The sequence below is a fragment of the Terrapene carolina genome, unplaced genomic scaffold (assembly GCF_002925995.2).
Source record: "Terrapene carolina triunguis isolate 2854851 unplaced genomic scaffold, T_m_triunguis-2.0 Scaffold183, whole genome shotgun sequence".
Classification (NCBI taxonomy): domain Eukaryota; kingdom Metazoa; phylum Chordata; order Testudines; family Emydidae; genus Terrapene; species Terrapene triunguis.
The window spans coordinates 4,559,403-4,577,352 of NW_020664534.1; the positions used below are offsets into that span (position 1 = coordinate 4,559,403).

General features: G+C 40.4%; 1 protein-coding gene across 2 annotated transcripts in view; it reads right to left on the reverse strand.

Moving 5' to 3' along the window:
- Positions 1-5,071: 5,071 nt before the first annotated feature.
- Positions 5,072-17,950, reverse strand: part of BAG1 (BCL2 associated athanogene 1) — a 32,145-nt gene continuing 19,266 nt past the window's right edge. For both annotated transcript variants that reach the window (XM_024200518.3, XM_026654145.2), the window contains 2 exons: positions 10,934-10,996; positions 5,072-6,396 (listed from right to left, as the gene is read on the reverse strand). In XM_024200518.3, the coding sequence (XP_024056286.1) occupies positions 6,307-6,396; positions 10,934-10,996 (153 nt within the window). In that variant the 3' untranslated portion in view covers positions 5,072-6,306. The remainder of the gene's footprint in view (positions 6,397-10,933; positions 10,997-17,950) is intronic.

Consider the following 17,950-nt stretch of genomic DNA (forward strand, 5'->3'; position numbering starts at 1 on the left):
ACTTCAGCCGCCACTTCCGTTTTAGGAGCCGCTCAGCCCCGCCCCTTCCCCCTGTCAGGTCTCGCGTTAGGCGAAGGGGGCGAGGCCAGAACCTAGAGCGGGGCGGGAGCTCTGCCGAGGGGATCGACCCCCGTTCCAGCGAGGGGGCGGGGCTGTGTATAGGCCCCGCCCCTTCATTCAGCTTAGGCCTTGTCTACAGTGGCACTTTACAGGGCTGCAACTTGGTCGCTCAGGGGTGTGAAAAAACACCCCCTTGAGGGCTACAAGTTTCTGCGCTGTAAAGTGGCAGTGTAGACCGTGCACCAGCGCTGGGAGCCACTCACCTCGTGGGGGCGGGTTTTTTACAGCACTAGGAGAGCTAGTGAAGACATACCCTTAGCTACTTTGCACTAGATTTAGTGACTTTGTGGTTTCCCCAGTGAGAAAGTGTCAAAGTGACCAGTGACAAATGTAGCGACTTTCACTGTCCATTACAGTGACAGTCAGCGACAGAAGTCACCAATGTGTATAGTCACAACATCATTCACAAGTACGGTTCAGGGTGTGGGAGGGGGCTCCAGGTTGGGGCAGGGGTTGGGGGTGTGTGTGGGGGGGTGAGGGCTCTGGGGTGCAGGAGCTGACCAGAGCCGCCAGAGTGCCCAGTCAAAAACCGGACGCCTGGCAACCCTACCAAGCAGCTCAATAGTGTTAATAAAATCCATTCCATGCTCTTCGTACTCCATTCTTTTGCACACCAAGTCAATGTCATTACATCTCAATTAAGCATGTCCTCAGAAGGAATGGCATTCCAGGTCTTCTTAGGCTGAGATCACTATAATCTGCAGGCGAGGAAAAGAAGTTTGTGGAGGCTAATTCAGTACTTTGCTAAAGCCAGGCGCGCTTTGAGGGGGGAGCACATTAGCCAGGGCTTGGTTTTATCCAAATGTATTCTTTCTCACAGCTCCGTGGTAGGTAGCCCACCCTGTGATGTAGGGAAAGATGTCTAATGAAGAGGGCAGGGTGGGGGAGGCCTGCACAGATGGAAGATGGGGTGGGATGGGACAGGGCCATGTGCCCCAATGGGGCAGGGGTCACCGTATCTCCAGAGATTAAGCCCTTACTACAGGATCAAAGGTGGAGCTAGCTTGATTTCGGTTCCCCTTTACTCCTTCCCCTGGCTTGGCCTGGGGTGAGCTGCCCAGGTGTTTTCAGAAATCAAACCTTGGAAGCGGGTGGGAAGGGGTCCGGCTAGTGGATTTTTGTTTTTAAATCTACTTTCTTGGCTCCCTGCAGCACTGAGCTCAGGTCAGGTGACTGCCCTCTTCCCCCTGGTTCTGGGCGCTCCCTTTCACTAACCTGGTGGCTCAAATCCAGGATGGCAAGACAGGGAGGCGCAGCTGAAATTAACCAACTCCAGCCCACCTGGGCTGCAGTGTACAGAGTGCCCTTCCCAATGAGCAGAGGGCACTGGAATGCCACTTTTATGTTACGTTAACCTTACCATGTCTAATGCATATTCAGTAGGGGGTTCTCCCCTCTTCCTTATTTGTATTTCCTCCTCTTACCAATGTGAAGGTGTTTTTTTTCCCCTATAGGTTAATATATTTATGATTTCACCCCATCATATACATCAATTCGTTGCCATGGTACTCTTGTAGTTGGATGTTCTGTCCAAAACATTCCAGAAGCTGGTGTTAGTTCATGTTTCTATGGTTGGCTGATGTCACTATGGACAAAATTCCCTCTTACATTCTACTTCCAGTTCCCCAAAACTTATGGGTTACCTAAGTTTATCTCTGCCAAAGTTCATAGGCCTCAAGCCTCATGCTAACTGCTGAAGCCAATGTCTTACAGGATACAAGCCTGTAAGTTCCTTGCATTACTGCTGAATATAATAAAGCAGATAATGCAAAACAGAGAATATAATAGAGCTTATATAGAGGGCTACAACGTCTGAAGCTAAATGAGCACAAGATGGAGCTGTTGGTAAGCAGAAGGAAGGCTCTAGGAGAACTGGCTGGGGTTCTAGCAATTTCCTTTCAAGGGTAGGTCTACATTTGTGAAGGATAGGTTAGCTAGGGTAAGCCCAGTTACCAGCAGAGGCCAAGAATGCTTCTTTCTCATTTGAACTCAGGTAGAAGAGTATGTCCTCCTCTCTCCCATGTGGACTTTACTTAAATGTATGTGCCACCTCCACATTGTAGCCACCTCTGTTGGATCATCCTGAAGCATTGTCTAGGGCAGAACATTATTAGCAGAGGTCTTCTTGGTGAAAACATTAGATCCGTGTTCCATGTTTCACTGGCTTCATTTTTGCTTCTTCAGGCAACTCAAGGTGGTGACATTTGTATTCTGTATGGCTGTATATTGGATTGCCTGCTGGCCACCTCAAAGACTGTCTTTCTTCCCTACAGCTGAGCTCACCAAATTCTTTTCTGTTATGAAGCTGTAGATTAAGATTTTGGAAAGACCAAGGGAAGGGCATTCGTAGTGGTAGCTAGAAAAGTCACATTCCTTTACCTGTGCCTGTGCAAAGCCTCCCCCCCCCCCTTTTTTTTTAAACTCAGCATTTTGCCTGAGACTACATTAAAAAAAATGTTGTTTAAAGGAGTTAGGTTATAACATTGGTTGAGGCCATTGGCCTGTAATAGTCTGAAATTGTTTTGAATGCTCCCACTGAGAAGCCTAAGCTATGAGTATACATTTTTATAAATATCACTAGCTTTCTAGTAAAAGTCCCAGAGGTTACTCAGAAGACACTGGGCCTTAAATCTATCACGGTTTCCTCCTTCCACAAGTGTTGGGGTGGGGGAGGAAGAGGTGTTGGCAAGCTCTTGTCCATATCTTCCACACTTCATGCCAGCCTCATTAAGTGAAACATAATTCCTAATTACATACATCATTATTGGAAGATGTGTGCAGTATCAAATATCTACAAGTAGTACAATAAATTAATTACAGTAAATTCTCAATAACTTACCATAGAATGGTGCTATTGTATATTTAAGTACAGAGTCAATAGGGAGTGGATTAATCAGCAGGATTTCTGTACTATACACCAAAATGATCAGACAAGCAACATAGAAATTGATTGTATTTTCCATATTTTATTTTCCTTTTCCCCCTTCATTTACTGTAGCACAATAAGTTAAATAAAAATATCAACCCAAATTCTGTACTGTCACATGGGCCATTGCAAATTGGGAGTAACTCCAATGAAGTAAAAGGAATTATTCCAGATTTACACCACTGAGACTAACAGCAGAACTTGGGTCATAGAGAATACCACTAAAAGTTTGATATTTTAAGTTACTCAAACATTAAGAAGCAAGATGTTCCATAATTCTGAGGTTTTACAGCTCTAAGAATGTTAGTTTTGGTTTGCACCACATTGCAGCCAAAAGGGGACCTGAGGAAGGGAGTTAGGGGGTGAAGGTGTGGTTTTACTCCAACTTACAATACAAGTTGTCTTTTATGAAAGACATTAGAGGAAAGTTAGCTTGAAATGTGCAAATAGTTACAAAGTAATACAGCAATTGAGGGAGGTGTTGAGAAAAATGAGGCTAATGAAAAAGCAAAGAACATGTTTGTCTTTTATTGAGATGGCAGGGGGTGAAAAAGTGCTGTGTTTTGTTTTTAAGATCAGAAGGAAAAATGGATTCAATAACTGAATGGGAAGTGTGCTTATCCCATATAATTAACAAAACAGTACTGCTTAAATTTGATTTCTGAATCCATGTTTTAGCTTTCCAAATTTCCATTGATTTTAAAAATTCCCATTTTCTGCCCTCTCTTCCTCAGCAGTAGTCCACTGCACTTTTTTCTAATATTGAAAATGATTTTTTTGCCAAAGATTGAGGCCATGATTGTGGAAAAACCAGATATGAATCTTTCATATTTCGGAAACTACTATTAGTCAGTCAATCCATACTAAAAATCCTTGGGGAAAACTTTTTACATGCAAAGTCATTCATTTTCCCAAATGAATTAACTCATTTTTCGATTTCGTTATCAAAATAAATTTTCAGTGCATAAAATATTGGCAAAAAAGATACAAATACCCATGTTCTTTTGAATTATACCAGCAGAAATGACATTTTAAGAAGCAATCTTAATAGGTTTCATTTTTATTACATTAACTGAAAGCCTTTGCGTATTATAGCGGAACTGTGATGACCACTCATAAATACCACAAAGATCGCACTGTTTTTTCCCAGGATAAAGAACTACTAAGGAGCAGCAGTTATATCTAACCTGCCCTGCCCAGCTCTGCTCACAGAGAAGAGGGAAAACCTTCTATGCTACACACGCTCCTGAAAGTTTACTAAATGTAAAACATGTTTATGTTTAGAGCAGGTGAGGACTAATTCCTCACTTGATAAGAGGCTGATCCTGCACTCATTGAATTCAGTGGGAGTTTAGCCATTGGATTAAATGGAGCAGGATCTAGCCCAGAACCAGTATTTGCTGCACTGAACCGGGACATCACTGGAATGGATATAACTCTGCTCCTCTCAATAGTACTGCAGTCCCAGGCAAACATATCACGACCATAGTGCTAGGCACTGAAAGCTGGCATCACATTCCTAACCACAAATATAATTACTTCCTATCTTAAAAACAGCTCTTTCTAAAAATTTGTAATGAGAAACAAAATAAATTCATTTTAAGCCAAGAGCTTGTTTGTCAAGTTTCAGCCTACTGCAGACTTTTACAGACCCTGACAATTGCGTGTAATACTGAAAACTATTACAACTTTAAAGGAATACTGCAATTTAACAGAAAAGTGCAATTTACCTGAAAATATGGTCACTTCATCTAGTTATATTTGGTATAATATAACATCTAATTTTTTAAAACTTTCTTTACAACAAACACTACTAATTTTTAAAAAGAAACAGAGCTACCATATTGCCCATCTGATAACAGATTGTGACACTCTGGAAGTTCTACTCTGATTATGACTGCAGGAGAAATGTTGGAGGACTGTGACTATTTTGAGGTCCATTATTTTATTAAGAATTATATAACTTTATTGAAATATGATCAACACTTACATTTTGCATTTTTTTTTTCTGGTAAAGAGAACTTAAACAACTATAAAAATACAAAGATTCTCATGCACTTATCTGGCAAGTGATCCAGAACACCCTTAACTTCCACAGAGTCTAATGTGAGTTGAGGGTGCTCGGCTGGCCACCAGAGCAAGTGCTTATTGATGAATTCTTTCCTAGTAGAAGTAGCAGTGAAATGGCAGCTCTCATTATGGAGATGCTAACAATGGCAGGACATTTTTAAACATCTGTTTTGAAATTTCACTTTGTAATACATATTATAGATTAATAAATATTCATCCACTAATTCTCAATTCTCTAGGGAATAGAAATTATCAATTGCAATTTTCTGTAAATTGCAGTAACTCAGTGAAACACATAGTCAAAAAATACTCTGATAAAATAGCTCCATTCTCAGAGCTTGATTGGATTGACCACTTCCTGTATAAACAGTTTGAATTATCCTGTTCCATTTCACACCATTACTCAAAGGGAGAGTATACCACAGAAAACAAATACATGCTATATACACAGTATATCAGAAATATGTATAACAAAAAAAAGTGCCAAGGCGTTCACTGAAATTTAAACACTAGTTAAATTAAGTACCATACATTTTACAGTACGTTCCATTTATCCAGACAGTTTAAGGCTAAAATAGTTACAACCTCCCCTGTAGTCAAGTTTTCCTATATTTATGAACACATACAAGTGTTAAATAGGTATAGATGTGTGATACTATTTATTGCTCTAAATGTTCTACTAGAATGCTAGATGCCCCAACTGTTGTATCAACCTGCCTTTTTCAGTCAAGTTAAAGTCCTACATCTGCAACCTATGTCACTTGTATGGTTTTCCAAACATGTCTTTTGAGCTGCAAATAATTTTGATGACATAATGGAAAATGTGAGAGTAGAGAAAAACAAACAAGTTAACAATAGTGTCCTTGTAAAACGAAACTAATGGTCCAAAGTTGCCCACCTCTCGGAATTGTATAATGTGCTATAGTATTTAGTTAACTAAAACATGCATAACCATCTACCACAAAAACATTTCTGTATTTCTTCAGGGAGGATTGTTTTCTTTTGAAAAGAACAGCTTTGAGTGAGTGGTAAATGTGACAACCAGCAAGTAATGATTGACTAGTACCAGTCTAAACAGACTGGGCTTTAAAAAAAAGAAGAAGAAGCTGAATATGTGCTCCAAAACAAAGAGCAAACTTTTCTTCTTGCTCACAGAGCAATTATTTCTCCTATTTATTGAGAGTGATGCCTCATTCTGCCAGTGCCAAGTTCTTTGATTGTAGCTTATCCATTTCTTGACCAATACTTCCTTCAACTGTGTCACACTGGGCAAGAAAACCCTGAAAATAAAAATCACAAACAAAAGTTAAATGTGAGTATTACGGTGGAGTGATAAACTATTTCCCCAAGAATACGATTTTTTTTTTAAATGACAATGCTCCCACCATGAAGTTGGAGGTAAAGACAACTCCACAGTTTCTTCTAGGTTCAGAAATGGCCACCACTTTTGTTAGAGCTTATCAAGTAAGTGAAGAGAAAATTCCCTTCATCCATTACCCAGTAGAAATCTAATACATCAGCTCAATGAGGACAGCAAAGTGCCACCAGACCAATAGTATTTAGCATCGCCAATCAGCAAGGGGTGGGGGTGGGGAAATAGGCTTGACTTATTAACCATAAATCCCCTTTCTTGTTTTCTCATGTACAGCTTAACATATCTCAGTACTTGGCACCAATACTGCAAAGAATTCCTGTCCACTGAAAGCTGTATCAAACCAAACTAAGCACCCTTCATTAAACCTACAAATCTTACATCTCCCAAATGCTCTAGGGCACTGGTTTTCAAACTGGGGAGTGGGGGATGGGACTTCGGCCAGTTAGGTGTCTGGGCCAGGGCAGGGCAGCAATGGGGACAGCATGCAGGGAGTATCCAACGGTGGTGGTAGGGAGTACTGGCATGCCTTGGCAGCAACCTACTGCTTTCCCCCCTGCTGCCCTACCCTGGCTCAGACAGCCTGTGGCAGCGAGATGCTCTGGGCAAGGGGGTGGAATACAAGCACTGGTCTGCTTCGCACTGCCTTGGGCTCCTCAGGGGATAGAGCCTGCCAGATCCCACTGCTGCCATAGGCATGAGCCCACCCATTCTCCTCATTGACTCACTTTCTGCCCCTGATGGGCAGGAGTTGGCAGAGGCAGGGGAAGGAGACCATGTTTATGTGGCTTCTTTGGAGAAAGGGGGGCACAACAATAACACGAAAAAAGCACTTCGCGAACCTCTGCTCTGGGGCAAAATGAACCCCACGCCTCCAGCTGGGCAGCCATGTGCAGAAAGGGGATGAAGGGCTTCCTTCCCAACTCAAAGTAGTAGTTCGTTATCACCCTAAAAATTCCAGTAAGGGATACCCCAACCAGTGTATGATTCTCACCCATGACTGCGAACTCTCACATCTCAAATACCAACTGCATAGGATGTCTATTGATTGCCCATCAGAGAGCAGGTAAGAGCTGATGGTCCCTGTCACAGTTCACGACTAGAATCCCATGATTCTCTGCTCTGAGACTGGGTCTCTGGCTCCAGCCCCCTGTGTACCAACCATGACTGCTCAGCAGGCCCAGCTGGGCTTTACACCTGCAAGTCTTCCTTCAGGAGCTGTAACCAGTGGTTTGTACAATGACAAAGTACAAAGTATTGTTTAAGCTGAACAGCAGGGACACAGCAAAACAAGAGAAAAAAGACTGTAAAACAATCACTTCCTTTGTTTGCAGTGCTGTTGTAGCCTTCCTGGTCCCAGGATATTAGAGAGACAAGGTTGAGTCCTGAAGAAGAGCTGTGTAGCTCGAAAGCTTGTCTCACCAACAGAAATTGGTCCGATAAAAGATATTACCTTGCCCACCTTGTCTCTGTAAAACAATGAAGCAGTCTATACGCAAGTCTAGCTCTGGAAGGCCCAACTGCATCAGACTCCCTACGCAGCGCACGTCTATGGTCCAATCTACACTTAAAACTAAAGTCAACCTTGCCTAGAAAAATTTTATGCACTGAACAATGCAGTTAGGCCAACCTATCCCCCAGTGTAGACATGGCTAGTTCAATGGAAGGATTCTTCTATCAACCTTGCTACTGCTTCTCAGAGAGATGGATTCCTTGCATTAATGGAAAAGCCCCTTCCATGGATGTAAGATATTACAGCAGCTCAGCTGCAGCGCTGTAGCTGTGCTGCTTCAGTGCAGATGTACCCCATGTTAGCCTGCTCCTAGCAAACAGACCCTGTCAACAACTCCCTCCCAGCCACAAATGTCACTTTCCCCCCACCAGAAACCCTGTGTCTTAGGTTCCACTGTGTTTACAACTTGTGATTCCCCTTCACTTTTCTTGACAAACTGGTCCATTGAGCTGCAGGGGACAGGGTGTCAGTCAGAGGTGGGCAGTCCAAGCAAATGGGTCTAGTATTGTGCTTCAAATGGATAAGTGGGTGGTTATTTGAAGCTATTGTTCTCTTTCCTGCATACATACACCTCTACCCCGATATAACGCAACCCGATATAACACGAATTCGGATATAACGCGGTAAAGCAGCGCTTCGGGGAGGGGGGCGGGGCGCGGGGCTGCGCACTCCGGCGAATCAAAGAAAGTTCGATATAACGCGGTTTCACTTATAACACGGTAAGATTTTTTTGGCTCCCAGGGACAGCGTTATATCAGGGTAGAGGTGTACAACCAACACCTGCTTCAGTTAAGCCCTTGTAATCAAATGGCAAACCACATTACAGCAGCAAAACATGTAACTTTCATGAATTACATAGCAGCTGCACATCCCTTATGGTCCCCAAAGGCAGTCTTATATCCCCCACTATAGGTGAAGGGAGTTAACAGAGGGAGACTGGCAGCCTTAAAACTCACCTGTTCTAAAGAAATAGACTGCTATTACACCACAGAGAACCACTGTCCTGGTGGAAGATATAATCCTCCTCCTAGGACCCTCTTTGAGGCAGAGTTTCATATTTACCATTATTGTAATATAGCTATTTAAATACTGTAATGTAGCTGAATGCACACAATATAGCATGTATCACAGCATGTTAATTTTATGTATTTAAAACTTTAACAGGGTCAATCAGCACTTGGGTGCCTCACATCAATAAAGCTAGTTGCTAACAAATGCATTCTTCTATAAACTTTACAGAACTCCCTGTTATTAAATTAATGGACCACACAGGGTAACAGGTCAAATCAAACAGCTGCTGTCCATTTTATACTGCAAACTGAAACTCTTACACCACTGGGAGGATCAGGTGCCAGAGAGGTTTGTGGGCACCACTGAGAACACTACTATTCTAGTGGATGTGGAACATGGAAACTTGTCTGCCTTGTAGATAAAATCGGTAGTTCCCTTAGTTTCACTATATTTGTATCAGGCTTAATTGACTAATTTTAGCAATTAAAGTGGATACTTACTTTTTTAATGTTATATTATTTATATTACAGTAGCAATCAGACTCCAATAAAATTGGGAACCAATTGTGCTAGGCCTATATAAGCACATGGATAGTCCTGATCTCTGCTCGAGAGCCTACAACCTTAGGCCCTGATCCTGCAACTCGAAGCACATGTGATATCCCTGTGCCTGCACAAAGCCCCACTGACTTCAGTGGGGCTCTGCATGAGCAATGGGGTATGTTTGCATGGAACAGCTTCCAGGATTGAGGCCTAAGTAAGAGCTTCCTCTATAAGATATAAAACTCTTTTCTTCATTTATCACATTTTATGAAGAGTGACCTGCCAGAAGTTTTTAATGCCATATACATAATGCATGCTGATTCATTAACAGAAGCTTTTAGTATTCCCACTTGCTGAATTGTAACTGCTCTAATTGCAGCGTTACCAGAGAAGCAGGTTGCTGGCTCAGATATGCCCCACAGAAGGCATGGTCTACTGCCCTTGCAGGTGGAGACCCTATATCAGCACTAGTAGGACTACAGAATATTTATTTATTTAGACAGAATTAAGTTTCCCTATCAGTTTGTTTCATCCAGCTGTTGTGTGCTAAGTTTTTACATTCTTTAGGGCCAGGACTGTCTTTTTAAGTCATGTCAGTACAATACCTATCAGAATGGGACTCCAATCTGCGATTGGTGCTACTGCAATACAATTAAAAACAGCAGCAGCATCACCGCCTACCTACGGATGCCATTCTCTCTTTTTCTGGAGGGGTTACGATTCTAGTATCAAGTAAGAGAACTCCACTATGTTTTCATATTGAAATAATAGTCATCTGGGAATAATTGTGTAAGCAACACACAATAGGAACAAAAAAAAGTATTTTACCCAGCATATTTCTTCTGTAACACAGATTTCATTCTTGAGATAAAGGTGCTCAGTTTATAGCAAAGTAAATATTATATAAAAGAACAAAACCACAAATATCCTAACTCTGTCACACACAAATTGATGGGGAACTCTGCCCCCTACCCTTTTTCACCTGTCTACCAAGGTGCTATTTTTATGACATACATTTCTGTCTGCAATTTCATTACTCCACCCCCTACAGATGCAGGAGAGTTAAAGTGAGAAGTGTTTTTCCTTGCTGGTACTCAAACAGATTCCACGTCATCATACAGCCATGGGCACTAACCACTAGCGTAATTTGTAAATATTTGACAACAACATAAACTATGTAACTCCATCCCTTTTTGTATCAGTTTATAAAATGTTGGTGTGTTACTGCTCTTAGAGAGGCTTGATAACCCATCCCTCCAAGAGATCAGCCAAAGCCTAAAAATCCAAGGGATCTCCTGCGATGTAACCCTGGGCCTTTTATTTTAGCAGATCAACTGCTGCTGTGCAAGTGCCCAACATTTATTTAATGCAAGACTCACCTGAACTTTTTTCACCAACCCCTTCTTTTTCAGTTTGCAATCACTGAAATTCTCTGGCAGATTCTGCAGTAAATAAATGAACAATTTGATATTGGTTCATCTTGAAGTCAATGTACAAAACATAAGGAAAAAGTTGTACATAATATATAAAGCATTCGGTTACACAGTGGAATCCTTTTAACAGGCATGCACGTCTACTTAAACTGGGATTCAAAGGAATCCATTTCCAAAAGTCTAAATAACGAAGGTTCAGTGGCACAGTTAGTCCATTTAAAGCTACATGCCTGGTCTTCTCTGAAGCTTATTTACAGGAATTAATGAATGTAAATTGGTGTTTTCTGGCGTAAGTTTCCTGTTGGGCATCCCTTTGTTCATTTATATTGCTTCAGCTTCCCTGCTCATGACATTTGCTACATTAGTTGAGTTTGTGTGTTTGTTTTAACAAGTTTTAAATGCTTTGTACTTTTGAGGTGGGCCATTAAACAGGGCTTTTATTGACAATAATGTGGTACAGTTTTGGACAAAGTTAAGTAACAGGAAAAACTGATACAGCTGTAGGTAAATAACAATCACATATATAGTTATAAGAAGATAGGACCTGAGTCTGAGATGTGCTAAGCAACCAGGCCTCCCCTTTGGACCTGCAGGTGCTTAGCCTTTCTGGATAGTAGGCCACAAGAAGAGGGGAGGAACAATCCTTTCTTTTATCCCTAGCCTAATGGGCAATCTCTTAAACTGTGTTTTCATTTACTATAGGAGTTGAAAAATATACCAGAGACCTACAAGCCAGAGGCCATTATAAAAAAGTTGGGTTGGGGCACCAGTGAAGTCTAGGGTTAACTCTTGGGTCAGGGACTGTGCCTTCTTTTGTCTTAGTGCAGTGCTTAGCACGCTATGAATGTTACTAGAAACAACAACACCCAGACTCCACACATATATCCCTGCAGGGAGAGAGGAGGGCTGTGCTCCTGGGATCCATTCTGAGGTTCCTTCCTTAGCATCAGCCTCTTGCTCAATACATGTCTGAAATTTGAAATCCCCTTCACTCCCACTCCCCCTGGCTGGTGGAGGGGTAAGGAGTTCTCTTTCCCACATATCACCCTAAGACAGTGGTCCCCAACGTGGTGCCCACGGGCGCCATGGCGCCCGCCGGGGCATCTATGTGCACCCGCGTACTGGCCGGCAGACAAGCATCTGCCGAAATGCAGCCGAGAAGCGGCAACGTCAAGAGGCGCCGACGCCGAAATGCCGCTGATTTTCGGCGGCATTTCGGCGGCGACGCCTCTTGATGACACTGCTTCTCGGCGGCATTTCGGCGGCGATGCCTCTTGACGTTGCCGCTTCTCAGCGGCATTTCGGCAGATACTTGTCCACCGGCCACGGTCCTCGGTGGCTTGTCGTCCAGTGCCCGCCAGACGAAAAAGGTCCGGGACCACTGCCCTAAAAGATCCCTAACTGTTTAAGTGGAAGTTGTTTCTGCTACTACTTCCTAGTCTTCAGACTTGGGGGTGGGGGGCTTCAACCCCTTTAGCTTCAATAACTGCTCAGGCTTTCCCAATCTGCAGTAGTGTAAAGCTGATATAATTCTTGTCAATTTTCAGTGCTGCCCACAGGGCTCGGAATAGCATCAATGTTAATGTTAATTTCTCTCAGATGGTAAGGAAAACTATGAGCAGTAGCAGAGGCACCAGAGAGGTCTATCTGCAGACTCAGGAAGACAGCACTGCAGCAGTTCACATTTGGAAAGTCCCTTTGCAACCATCAGGATAGACACTTTTTTTTGTTAAACGAAAGCGTAAATTGTTTAGAAACTGATGATCACCACTACCAGCACCAAACAGAATTTCTCCTACTTGCCTCTAAAAAGTTAATTTTTTCAAGTCCTGTCATAACACAATCCATAAATCCTTCATATCTCCCTCCTTCAACGCCTAATATGGAGTGATAAACCATACAATTGTTAGAAAACATATGCATTCATTCCATGAAGCTACTGGTTCCAAGTGTCTAATCTCTCTCACTATAATGTACCTTACATCTAATCGGTTGGTTTTATTTGCCTAACATGGCCTCAGTTCCTTCAGATTTACAGCACAGGGCAGATTCAGGAGCAACTCTACCAGTAATCGAAGAGTTTCCACATAATCATACAGCCATGGGCACCAACCACTAGCGTAATTTGTAAATATTTGACAACATAAACTATGTAACTCCATCCAAGAAGCAATTCTTGGAGGTCAAACACATATTCAACCAATCAACCAAGAGCCACATTATGACATGGCAACCCACTGTATGTCCACCTTCCAACGTTTGACTTTTCAAATGCTTATCATTTTAGGTGTCACACCAATCTTTTGTAATAGCTAATGTGTAAGTTTTATTCACCAAGATTTTCTTTTAAAGCAATTAATGACATATTCCGCAGTACAATGTATTGCAATGAGCCCTTATTCATTGCAACTCCCTTAACGTGCATCTTTCTATTCCAATGAGGCAGGCTTATTAAGGGGAGTCTACTTTATGGTTTTCTTTCACAAACTGTATGTATTGAGGACATTATGAAACAATGAAAAAAAAATTAAAACTCCAACATGTTCAAACACCAATGCTAAAACCAAAAATAAATACCAACAAAATAACTGTTAAATAAAAAACAAAGCCTTTGGAATAAATTATGTAACTGCCACTTAGAGTCGTTGAAGTTATCTTTTTATTATAAAAAATTCAGAGCAAAGTTTTCTAGTGGATTTATTTTGTGGCAGGAAATTTTGCAACTCTACTGAAAGAGAGCGCATGCACTCTTCCATCAGATTTTCTATAATGAAATACCATTTTAGTAATAAAAATACCATACCTAGTGAGGGTAGGAAAGAGGCATGAGTCAGGGTGTTCAGTACCAAACCAATTTTATCCCCAAATTACTACAACTTATAATCTGGAGAAACGGAGATCAGGTAAAACTAATTATTAATTGTTTCTCAAATTCAGGGATGTGATCCTACTATTTGACACAGAGGTTCTTACTGTGCCCCGGGGATGCCATGACTTAGACAAGCAAAATAATTTAAAGATTTTAATAATTTTACAAATTTGCAAAGAAAAAGAAAAATAGGAAATAAGACAACATGTTAGTTCCTTTACAAGGTCTTCTTGTGTCTGAAGACTGGCAGAGAGCTTCCAATACAGATCACATTTTCTACAAGAGGGAGACCTTTTTTTTGCCCAGGGAAGTGTTTTTTACAGTCTGAAAATTATTCTCAAAAGTAATTATCTATAATAATTAGAACAGACTTGACAGTTTATTGATGGTGAAGGAAAGTTTGTTTAAAGGTAGCTGATTCCTGTTTGGTTTATCATTGATAAATTAAAACAGGAATTAGCAAAATGTCCATTTATAAAACTATGAATTTTGGTAACTGGAGGAGAACTTTAAATCAATTAAAGGAGCCACTCAGAGAGCATACGTTTAAAGTCTTAGGCCCCAGTTCTGTAACTGCATCCACACAGACAAATCCTTGTGCTTGTACAAAGGCCCACTGATATCTCAACAGGGTTCCATGCAGGAGTGAAATTAGAGCTCTTTGTGTCATAACTCACCAACTTGCTTAAAGAAAGGTTTTCAGGTAGATTAATGAAGAGTAAGAATTGTAAATTGAAATTAAATCCCAGAGTCTCTCTGTTTTACCTTAGTCAGTTTACGTCTCCTCTCCAGGAATACGTTGTCCAACTATTCAGGGTTTAACAGATGAAGCTGGTATTAAACCTTAAGTCACAATAACATTTCAATATTTAATTAAAATCAAGCTTAATAGTAAAGTTAACCTAACCCTAGTCAGTGCTTATGCAAGACTCTCTCACCAAGTGAACTTTGAGCTTTGGTGGTGGCATTTCTTGCAGAGCAGTGCTGGGCTAAAAAATGCTTTCTACTGCATGATTTATTCCAATACTGTGCAGTGAGCTTCTTCTGTGTGTTCTGTTGTTTCTTTGTCTCCATCTCATTTTCCTCTCTTCTCCTAAACTGCATTAATCTCAGCAATTTATTCCCTTTTGTTCTTCAGAGGTCCTGGTCCCAATAATAATCTCAACAATCTTTTCACAGACTTCAATAGGCAATGGATCAGGTCCAGAGTTCAATGCAAGTGGAGAACACACCTCTTAGAGTTGGGTTGGATTCAGAGAGCAGGGTTTATATCAGTTCATGCAGGTGTAGTCAGTTAATACATATTTACTAATTGCTGGTCAAATTTATATTCATGACTATCTGTCTTGGGAGTGACAGGTCTTGGAATCATGTGGAAATGTTATTTTTATGTTTTTCTTACAATTTCATTCTCTAAATTAGCATTTCTGTTCCTCAAATGCTTAAAAAGAACTTGAAAAGCTTGTAAATGAATATAAGCATAGTTGATCTATAATAAAGAATTTTTGCTACTTAAATATAATACCTTTAAGGTTTATAGTATTGAAGTGTGTGGCTTCTTCTTTAACAATCCCTCCATAGTCTTATTGTACCATTAAGTTTGGTGAGTAAGTTGCATAAGCACACCACATCGTTAAATCCCAATTTTAATAATGATGCAGATATTTTAGCAGCTTCTTAAATACTAAACAAAGAAAATAATAATAATCAACTATAGTATAAATAGGGAGATTTTTGAAGGCACAAATGGCAGGTAGGTGCCCAGCTCCCATTTAGCCTACCTGCTATTTGTACTTTTGAAACTCTCCCCCCAAATCTTTGGTTTTATGTTTATTATTCACATTAAGACACCAAGGAATGCTTACAAAGTAAATATTTGCAATTAAGAAAAATAAGAAATTTACAAAGCTTCAGAAATAAACTTGCATCATTCTAAGCACTGAGGGACAAAACAAGGTTTCACCTTGACATGAAATGTCTGTGCTTCTAGTAAATTGTAATACATCTAACAAATGTTTCCTAACTGTAATATTAAATATCTTTTTTTAACCTTTGGTGTATTTGCCAAAGTAATCAGTATTTAATATGAACATATCTGGAATTTGTATCAAGTGAGAAGTGCAGCATGGGTTAAAAATCAAGGGGAGGGAGGAAAGACTCATTTTTGTTACCTTAAAGCAGATAAATATGGTGCTTGCTACATATAAATCACACTCTTTCCCCTAACTTGGTATTTTCTTGATCAAATCCATTTCTTTTAAGAGTGTAAATTTGCTTTAATATTTTCTGTCTTCTTAAGATAAGAACTGTGTCTTCACTATAGCTGGTATGTCCACCCTGGAGAAAAATGTCTTCCATGCATCTTACATGAACCATTTTCAGGGGAGACATTTCTGTTTAGTTTGCCTTTTAAACAGGTCAAGGACATCAGTAACCAATTATGAATTTGCAATTAAATTTCATAGCAAAGGTGGGTAAGATATAGGATTGCATATATCACTTAAAACTCATGACAGGTGAAATTAGGCTAACTGCTCCTTGCGGCAGGGGCTACCTTTTTGTTTAGTTTATACTGCGTTTAAAAAAAATGGGGTCCTAGTTCATGGCTGGGACTCGTTAGGCACTACTGCAATACAAATAATGAACAACAACAACAAGGATGTAAATTGTAATTGATCACTTTTTTCTTTACAACTGATCATTTTAACTTTGACTACTTCACCTTCACAGTAGGCAGAAGTCTTCAAAAACAGACACTTCAATACTTCCTATAAATCACCAACTTTGTAAAACTGCTAAAATCTTATAGCCCTAACTGAAGCTGAAAGCTCCCTGTCTGACATGCTGTACATAATATTTTGTATCAGAGACAAGGGAAGTTTTCTACTTTGGCCATGACGTGAGAATGAATTTCCAAAGTAGTAGCTAAAAGTAGTTTTTGCAAAGAGCAGAAGAAGGTATTTTGCTGACTACTCAGAAGTTCGAAGGACAGACTGAATGCATTCCATGTGGTCACATTTTATTTTAGTTATTGAACTCTCACTGAAATTAGGGACCCATACTAGAAACCTTTGTTCTCTGACATTAGTTTTGCCAATCCAGGATGTAAATTCTTAGCCAGGTAGCAGGCTAAAAAAATGGAAGGTAGCTTTTTTGTTTGGCTTTGGCATTTACTGTGTAACTCTAGTTCTTTTATATTAAAATATGAAAGTTGGGGATTAGATGGCTCAAGATATAGTCATTCATTCACCTCTAAATCAGATTAAAATCCAATCCAGGCTAGCAGTGAACAAAAATTGACACAGTCTGACAGCTGTTCCATGTCCTACATGAATTAAATTTGTGATTTCAGCCTTGTTCCTAAAGCACAAGTGTCATCAGGACAAATGACATCCTTGATGGCAATCTCAGAAGAAGCTACAGTTTGACTGGTTTTGGAGAGTAACTACCTTTACACTCCTTGGTCTGGCCATTGCAGGGAAGGCTTGAAATGCTGTGCTTAGACTGAAGTGATGAAAGGTGTCAGGAAGATTATTTAACATATCAACTATTTTTGAAAGAAAGCATACAGAGACAAAGAAATGGTGTAAATTGAGTTTGAACTAAAAACTGTTGATTAGGGGACAGAATTAGTACAGCAATAGACCAAAATCTACTTAAAACAGAAGTCAGTGTCTATATATAGACCATCAGAAATATGCTTTGATGGGACAATGTTGCCAATTTACTGGACAAGCACTTGGCAACTTACTTAGCATGGCAGTGAGCTATGAACACGGCACAAAAGCATGACAGCAGCAATATCAACTCATTGACCAACTTAATTACAGTCATTGTCATCATCGCCACTAGATACTGAGACCCAGGGGATGCGAAATCTGCCACCTAAAACTGATTCCCTGTTTTACCAAACAAGGATATTAGATATCATTTGAGAGATTGTCAAGCAAGGTTTTTCCCCTGTGAAAGATTCTACACTTAAAAGAAATAAAAGGGATAAAGGAATCTGTAAAAAATGAAGATTTGTTTTTTAAGTTTTAAATGTTTTAGCTGTTACAGAAAGAAATTAGTGAATAATAACGTTAAAATCATTT